At 30.2% G+C, this 9,176-nt stretch overlaps 1 protein-coding gene and 1 long non-coding RNA gene across 3 annotated transcripts in view; one reads left to right on the forward strand and one right to left on the reverse strand.

Annotated features, from left to right (window-relative positions):
* The window catches only part of LOC111085565, a 23,366-nt gene that overhangs the window by 5,639 nt on the left and 8,551 nt on the right, over window positions 1-9,176 (forward strand). Inside the window, exons 2-3 of the long non-coding RNA XR_002610378.1 lie at window positions 1,411-1,445; window positions 6,291-6,525. This is a non-coding gene — a long non-coding RNA (uncharacterized LOC111085565). The remainder of the gene's footprint in view (window positions 1-1,410; window positions 1,446-6,290; window positions 6,526-9,176) is intronic.
* The window catches only part of LOC106458491 (glutamate receptor 1-like), a 162,552-nt gene continuing 158,319 nt past the window's right edge, over window positions 4,944-9,176 (reverse strand). The window contains exon 16 of one of the 2 annotated variants that reach the window (XM_022384719.1): window positions 4,944-5,914. In XM_022384719.1, the coding sequence (XP_022240427.1) occupies window positions 5,831-5,914 (84 nt within the window). In that variant the 3' untranslated portion in view covers window positions 4,944-5,830. The remainder of the gene's footprint in view (window positions 5,915-9,176) is intronic. The other variant, XM_013918011.2, reaches the window with a different exon arrangement.

A 9,176-nucleotide genomic window follows, 5' to 3' on the forward strand; every position in this document is an offset into this window, starting at 1 on the left:
CAAATGTGGAAGGTGTTGAAGAGGACTTCGACATGTTTTTGCTTCAAAGCCAAGTGATTTCTTTGATCAAGACATTAACAACCTGTTTGTAAGATGAAAAAGCATCATCGATAAGAATGGAAACTATTTCATTTAATAAATGTTTTGATATATAAACTGTTCAGGTTTTTCATCTAAAAAAGCGACATTAATTTCTTGATGACCTAATATATACGTACAGTACGAAATACATAAATTGAAAGTATCTATGTCTATTTTACATTTGATAGTGGGTTCTATAACAATGAAGACATTATAAGCCTATAAGAAAAAAACAATGAAGCACAATAAAATTCATGATAATTATATTTCTTTTTATCAAGGAATAAATAGTACAAATTAGGTAGTTTATGTTCTTTGAAGTCATCAATGACTTTCAACTTGCATCACACTCGTCAATAATAACAAAAAAAATTGTTTTGTTAGTTGTTAAGTGTAAAGCTACACAATAGGGTACATGTACTATACCAACCGCTGCTATTAAACCATGATTTTTAGCGTTATAATCCTTCAGATTTTCCTCTGAGCCACAAGGGAGGGAGATAGTAAAAAGGGTTTATTGGTTTGTAGTTAAGCGCAATACTACAGAATGGGCTGGCTGTCTGTACTGTGTCCACAACGAGTATCGAAACTCGGTTTTTAACGGTATGAGTTCTCAGATTTAATGCTGAGCCTTTTTTTGGGGGGGGGCAATAAAAAAGGATAAATTACAGTATAATTGACAAAAGTTCTAGATAAGATTTCTTAACGGAACATGATTCTTTACAAAAGTTCAATATTTTTATTAAGTAAAGTCGATGTTTTCCTTACTTTCACATTTTATGATTAAATATATTCCGTTTGTTAATTTGTTTGTTATTTATAGCTGTGTTTAGGTCAAACATAAAATTGGAACCTGTCTGTGAAACAAGTTATTTTTGATTGAAAATTAACATATTAAGACAAACTACAATATTTCGGACGAATCGGACTCCTAATCCACCTTACCAGCTTACACTTTTCTCGATAATAAAACACTTATTAAAACAAACACAGGTCGTGCTAGGAATGATTCTAAAACTGTCAATTAAGGTTTGTGTAAATTACTAGGTTTTGAGAAGCTTTCTATATTGAAAAGTAACGTTTATATATGTATTCAGTATTTTAAAAGGAACTAAATGAATTAATCATCATGTTCGGCTACAGTATAAGATTTTATAAATTCTCAGATCTATACAATGCATCTGTGAGAGCAAGTTTAAATATTATAATACGTTGTTGTTTTGTTTCTCTTCGGGTTCCCTAGCGGAAGCTAACTATACACATTCTAAGACCAGTGCAAGCCTATAACAGTTGGAAACAAACGGGTAGTAATTATTTTTTTCTGTTTAGGTTGAACATTTTGAATAATCAACCAATGAATAAATGTAAGTAAAACCGATTTTCTTAAAAATCTAAGGAAAAAATAAAACTTTCAACGAAGGGTTAAAAACCCATTAGTACTTTTTAATAAGCAGTTGATCTTTGAGTAAGTAATGGTATAACTTATTGTAAATTATTTTATTAACTGATATTTTTGAATTGTTTACGATATTTTTCTCAAATTAATATAGTCGCATCATTAAAATATACATGACTAATTACAACACAGCTTCAAGCCAGAGAGCTTAGCAACCAGTGACTTGTAAAAAGACTGACAAGATGTGACTTTGTATGTGGTGAAAATATAATTGAAAATATTTTTCTTTATGTTTAACTTTCTTTTTTTTTTCAATTTAGCGTATCTGAAAGACGATTTTAATTTTTAGAAATTATTTAGCTTTGAAAGTATAGTTAACATATTTTGTCATTTGAATTATTCATTAAATTACTTAACTTCATGTAACGACAACAATAATTCACGAATGTTTTTTCAATTGATGGTTTTGTTATAAAACCCCATTAATTGTATTTGTACTAGAAGATATCACCTATGTTTGCCATTTCGTTTAGAAACCATTTGCTTTCATCAAGCAAAACAAAAAAGCATGAACATTAAACGACATCTTACGTCATAAAAAATAAACTCCCAGATCTATATTAACAGGAGCCATAAAAATGTTTACAATGACAAAAGATTTGAAATGTGTAAACTAAAAATGTATCTCCTATGGAATTGCATCATAACACAATTCCTTTATCAGTAAAAAAAGGATGAGGATATGGAATATTTTGATTTATAAATGTTTATATTACACTATCAATGCTTTTAGAATAAGCATACCTCGAACATATTACACTACTTGCAGTGGGCACTGTGGGGATACAATTTTGTACAGCTTTGCGCTTAATAACAAAACAAAATAATTATTTTAAGTAGTTTCAACACAACCCATGATCATTCATTCACAGTTTGTTGAATTTCCTTAAAATATCAATTATTCAAGTAAATAGAAAATAAAATAAATGTTATTAACAGCACTTTAATCGTGTTTAATTTCCGCAGTAGATACTGTAGAGTATTGTTTTCTAAAACTGTGTGTCGCGGCAAGTTGAAAGTTTCACCAAACGAAAAATTATTAAGAAATGCAAAAACACTACAAATAATATAGCATTTGGCAACAGGGGTGTCACGCAAATCAAGGTAAGTGGGTTAGAGTGTCGTCAGTGAAAAACGTTTAGGAACCACTGCTGTAGAGGAGTAATAACATCAAATCTGAAAATATTATTTTGAAATACAACATTTACAAAAGAAAACTAGATAAATATAATTCGATATTTGATGCTTATAGCCATTTGTAAATCGAATTATCTGAAGAATGTCAAAAGTCAAATAATCGTAATAGTTAGAGCAAGTCAGTTTTCGACAAAGTTTAATGCATATTTAATGAATATTTTCCATAACGTTCTTTCTATCACGCCCGGCATGGCCAGGCGGTTAGGGCGCTCGACTCGCAATCTGAGGGTCGCGGATTCGAATCCCCGTCACACTAAACATGCTCGCCCTTTCAACCATCGGGGCGTTATTATGTGACGGTCAATCCCATTATTCGTAGTGAATATGTTATTCATTACAATCACTTAAGGGTCATTTTAACAAACCATTAACAATTTAGTTGACACAAGCAACAAAATAAGAAGAACACAGGAGATTATTTTCTTTCCTTAAATGTTCGATTTTAGCACATAATTTATTTATTTCCTATATCTCGCGTTTCTGTTATTTTTTTGACAGTCCTGATGCCAAATAATAATTTTTTGTTTTTTTTAAATAAGCTCTTACTAGAAGCAAAACTGGGCTTTAAGGTGTTAAGAATAATATGTTGGTAGTTTTCTGTGCAAGCTTTCTGGACTTAAGTATCATATGTGGTCAAACAATTCACGACGTAGTCTGAGTAACATGTCGGAGAAAATGATAGGCTTAATTTATCTCATATTACAGCTGCGTTTTACATTTGTTTTTTTACCATGTTTCTAACTTACTTCATTATTTTGCAGTTATGTAAAAAAAAAAATGTGTTTCTTATACGCAAGTGAATAGTAAATATTTTGGCGAATTTCTTAAATTACAAGATAGTGACCGGATGAATAACAGGTAAAAATTATAAGTGCTTAATGTTGATCTTTCCTGAAGAATGACTCACCGCCCTCTTTCTAACAAAGCCCTTCTTATCGTCTAATGCACTTAATTTAACTAATTTTAACTTCTGAAATGTAAAATATTTCTTGAAACAAATCTTATAACCAACGTTTAGTCACCAGATAACTGGTTTCTTTTACTTATAAAACTCAATTTTCTTCCATAAATGTGACGAGACAGGTTTTGTGCAATAGATCCTTGTTTTGTTTTTTTATAGAGACGATGTTTGGTGATTATTGTTGATTTAGTAAACGGTGGGGCCTTAACTTCAAAAAGATTTTTAAGCACAACATTATCTAATTAAATTCAAAGTAGTTATAAAAGTAAACACCATCTATTTGGGGAGTATTAACCTAATGTAAATATGTGAGATAATCCAGTGCAAATCACATGTATTTGCCAAATGATAACACTAGGACGTAGAAACAATTGTAATTATACAGAAAAAGAACACGTAAAAAGATAATACAAAAGCAAAATTCATTAAAGATTGATATATTTTATTCAGTTTAATAGATACGGAGAACAAAATCGCTATTCTACAAACGTACTTGTTACAGTAAACTCTGAAATTCCTGATAATTCTGTAAACTTTAAGTTTAAAACAATGTCTAATTATGTAATTGTCAGCTTTCAGAAGAATATAAGTTGAAAGCATAGTTGTTAAAATTCCCCAAGAATACTTTCCTCATTCATGGTATAGCAGCTTCATGAATACTATAGGAATGACTATGTTTATTTACAAGCAACAACTCGTAATTTTAATGATCAATTTGGATTTTCAAATCTATCATTTTACACTATATCATTGTATAATACAATTTCAAAAGATAAGTATGAAAAATATCATAAATAGAATTGAATAAGGTATTTAACTCCTATATTTTTCACACTTTGTAAATAAAATAATTTTAATCCTTTCCTTTTTATTTATTTTTAATCGTTACATTTGTAATCAATTATCATAATAATATTTTAACGTCTACAATATCCCTGCAAGTATAACTGGTACCTGATTTGATAAACCTAATGTATAGCAAAAAACTGTGTCTCTTGAAAGGTTTTTCTAGAAATGAAAAGTGTATAAGCGAATAGTGATTTAAATATTTATGTTGTGACACAAAATAGCATACATAGGGATTGATGTTTAGAACAACTATTACTTAATGTGTACCTTAAGATAAATTTCTGGATACGATTCCTTTCAATTTTCACAATGATTGAAAGCATACACTTTTAGATAAAATATTTTGTCTGTTTTGTTTTTTCTAAATAAAATTAGGATTGTCTCTAATATATATGGATATATAATATCGTGCAAAATAAACAAAAGTAAATAATAATTTACAACTAGGTGGTCGAGTAAAATGTAAACATTTTTGGTTCACTTATCTCTTCATATTTTTACTGGATATACATTAGTACTCCAGATCATATAAAATATTTTCTTGTTTAGAGTTTTAGTTGTTTTCTGTTTTGTTTTTCTTATTACAAACTTATCAATTCGAACTACAACTAATTGACTTCATAACTGTGCCAATATAACACATAAGCTTAAAACTTCACAAAACTATCATTGTTTTGGAGCAAGAAAAAATATTTATTTCTAAATATTATATTTGTGTTATTTACTACGAACTGTATTTTGGCACCTAATCAATGATATGCGATCACCAAAGTCAAACAGTGACCTTGTGGTACAGAATATTTGCAATTCATTCACTGAATAATAACTCAAGAATAAATACTAAGTTAGATTATAGCATTCACGACTTTTGTAAAGAGAATTAAAGCAGGACACAACAAGCGAAACTGATAAATAATCAAAAATAATTCCTAATTTTTTTAATGGGAAAAGCGTACTTTCGTCATTGTTTAAAGGGGGAAACACAAACTTGAAACTTGTGTATTTTTTTCTCTAAAACTAACCTGTTTTGTTTTTATTTTTATTGATGACTTTATTACTTCGTTTCTCTAGAATTTGTTTTCTTCGACTCTCTAATGCTGAATTGCAAAAAGTAAATAAAAATATTCACTGTATTGCTATTTACTACCTATTATATCGAGCTCAAGGGAAGCTTAGTTTACTTAATTGTATAATGATATTGTTAAGTGACTTGAGTTGTCAAACTTCTTTATTGTCTTCATGGTAACATTGATCTTCTTCCATGTTGATGTTTTCACGACTTTTCGTCATACCTGAGTATGCGTGTTCTGGTTAATGTTGTCCGTTATTCCATCAACAGTGATCAGTTGAGAAGGTGCCGGCGTATAAAACTAGAAATAGAAATATGCCAAATCTTAATGACAAAATTAAAGCTGAATAATACATAACATGTTTTCAAAAAAAATCTAAAATGTCTTTAATCTACTTAAGCGAATGTATAATGCATTCAATTATAATAATAAAAAGTTTAGGCACTATTATTCTTAGGGCTGGTTAAATTAAAAAGGGGAACGGTGATCGTGGCGGCATCTATTGGGCATTCAACGTTTAAAAGCTTTTAAAAAGATTATAATTTTGCTATGGATTAAGACAATTACAAGTTAATTTCTTTGTCATATTTTAATTAATTAACTGTAACTGAAAAGAAATAATGTTGGATTCTCTCTTTACTTTAAAAAGTAATGGTTTATTAACATTGTCAACCAGATAACAATACACCTCTGCTAGATGATGTTTATACCATTTAACAACAACAGTAATGAGAATAGACTTTAACACCTGTGAAAGATTGTAAGGAGAGGGTTGTCTACAAGCTGTGATGGTTGTTTGATGGTCCAACTAAGTGGAGAATCAGGCAATTCATCCAACCGACTTCAGAGATTGGAACAGTACTGACAACATGGATTATCCAGGACAGGAAGATTTAAGTGTCTTGTATAAGGTTAGTTTAGAGTAAAGTACATTAAAAGGATAAATTGACATCTCATTATTGTTGAAACTTGATATGTAAGTTTATTATAATAGCTCTATATTTGAATACTGAAATATAAGTATCTCCTTATCTTTACTTGTTTTTCTTACCCGCCGTATAATGGCTCATATAATAGCTCTGTGTTTGTTCGTTTCTTTTTCAAGTACAAACTGTTAGCTCATAGCTACGGAATTTCTTGACCGATCTGAGATCTAATTACAGTTTTGGACTCAGGAGGTCAAACCCTTTTTGACTACATCCAAGATCTCATTTATTAATTTACACTAATCCTATCTAAAATAATTTCAATTTGAGTGATGAGGAATTAAATTGAATCGGGTATACGCGTGCCCCACGCTTGGTATTGCTGGCGCACACAAAATTACCCTAATCCTGCGTAAAAGAATTTCAAGTGCCTCGGATCTCGAGGATTTCCTCGTGTTTATTTTCTAAACCAGATATTAAGTACTAAAAATGATCTTTGATCTCTTTTAATCCAGAAACATGTAAACATGGTGCAAGTTGGTTAAACATGGTACAAAGTGGTTTTTATAACGTTATTTCAAGCACGATGCCCTACACAGATTACTGACCTATTAGATGTTTTACGTCAAGAATATTCCTGCCAGTATAATTGTTACGTGATTTTATAAACCTAATGTATAGCAATAAATGGTGTCTCTTGAAAGTTTTTTCAAGAAAGGAAAAATGAATAGACAATCATAATAAAACAAAGTTTAGGCACTGTCTTTTAAATAGGGCTGGTTAAATTAAAAAGGGCATGGGGCGCGCGCATACCCGATTCAAATTTATTACTCAACAATATCTCTACCAGCCTACCCTTACATCTTTCAGAGCAAAAAGGAGCATATATGAAATAATTGTCAAAAATTGGGCTAGACGTCGTTATCGCTATTCCATTGCCACATTCAAAAAGTTTTAGAAAATACGTTGAACCTTTATTAAAATTTACCTATGATTATGAATATCTGTAATTAAATATGAAACATTTAAATATCCAGATAACTACTATCACTCAAGGTAAATCGATTTAATATTAGTGATTTACAATGGTATACAGAATATGCACACACAGAGTAAACTATTTTATTGCACCAAGGGAAATAATGAGGGTAATGAATAATATTAAGGGTAGAATATACATGCTACATAAATAATGAACTTTTAAGCTAGTGCAAATTTCATATAAATATAACATGAATGGGGTTGGTTTTTATTCGATTGGTGTATAGAAATGAAACCAGTATGATACCTTTCATTTTGATAAATGCATATTAACTTGATACTAGGTTAATATCTATCCATATTGGCTAGGATCTAAGCTAATACGACCTTAAGAAGAGCGCAGTTCTTGGAGTTTTCTTCAATTAAATCTGTGCTTTCTTGTATAGATGGTATAGACAACGCATTTATGATAAACAAACAAATGTGAAATAGGCAGCAACTGCCTAACTCATAGTGACGCGTGTAATGGAAACCTTGGAGGATTAATCAGATAGAAAATACAAGATTTCGAAAGACTTCCACCTTCAAGATTACTCCTGCAAGATTTTTTTTTACAAGTGCACTGTGAACTATGCAGTTACTACCCATTTAACTTTTGCTTATTCATTATAATTTAGCATAGCTAGGTAATTATAGTTAAATATGGCTACGACTGTGAATAAATGTTTGAATATACGTTGCCCCACCCGTCCTGCTTTAAATCATGATAATTATTTCGTAGCATTTCTTTTTGTAAATTGAATAACGTAGTTTATCTAAGTACATCATTTACACGTATTCTCTGTAAGTTGAAATATGCAGGTCAAACTTCAAGCCTATTAAATTTACATATAGACCTGCATAGATAACAAATTATAACCAATAAAGATGAATAAATAGAAATACACCATTACGATTTTTTAAATAGTTCCAACTATATTACAGGGAAGGGATATTACAGTTTTAAACTAAAAACTTTATATCCCCACAGTCAATATAATAGTTTAATGAAACTGCAGTATTAAGTTTCAGTAGTCGAAATTATTATGTCAGATTTTTATTTTAGTACTTATGATGTATTTGAAAAAAATATTAATAAAAGAATCTATAAAAAAAGACTTTTCAAGAGTTTTTGTAAAAAATTGTAACTAACCTTATTGTTGTTACTTATTTAGCGCAAAGCTAACTAATAAGTTATCTGCACTACCGTTCACCATAGGGAATTCAACCCCGGATCTTATCGCTGGAAGTCCGTAAACTTACTGCTAACCCAATGGGAGACAATAATATTTAAAAAATAAAAGTTTCTTTTATAAGGGTACGTATCTATATACTACTAAAACTCTGAGATTATTTGTTTGTTTGCTTGTCTGTAATTAAATACAGCAAAAACGGCACACAATACCGCCATATTTGTAATGAAATGAGAATAGAAACAGAATATAACAAGTTTCGTTAAAATCGGGCCACGGGTTACCGAGTTAGCCCCGTTTTTCGGGTCACTTTTATGAAAATTTCTAGCATGAGTAATTCTACATCACACTACCGTTCGCGCTTTTTACGAAACTTCTTCGTTCAAATCTATTTCCCTGTCAATGTTCCCATCTTCATTAAAA

The sequence above is a fragment of the Limulus polyphemus genome, unplaced genomic scaffold, assembly GCF_000517525.1.
Source record: "Limulus polyphemus unplaced genomic scaffold, Limulus_polyphemus-2.1.2 Scaffold473, whole genome shotgun sequence".
Taxonomy (NCBI): Eukaryota; Metazoa; Arthropoda; class Merostomata; order Xiphosura; family Limulidae; genus Limulus; species Limulus polyphemus.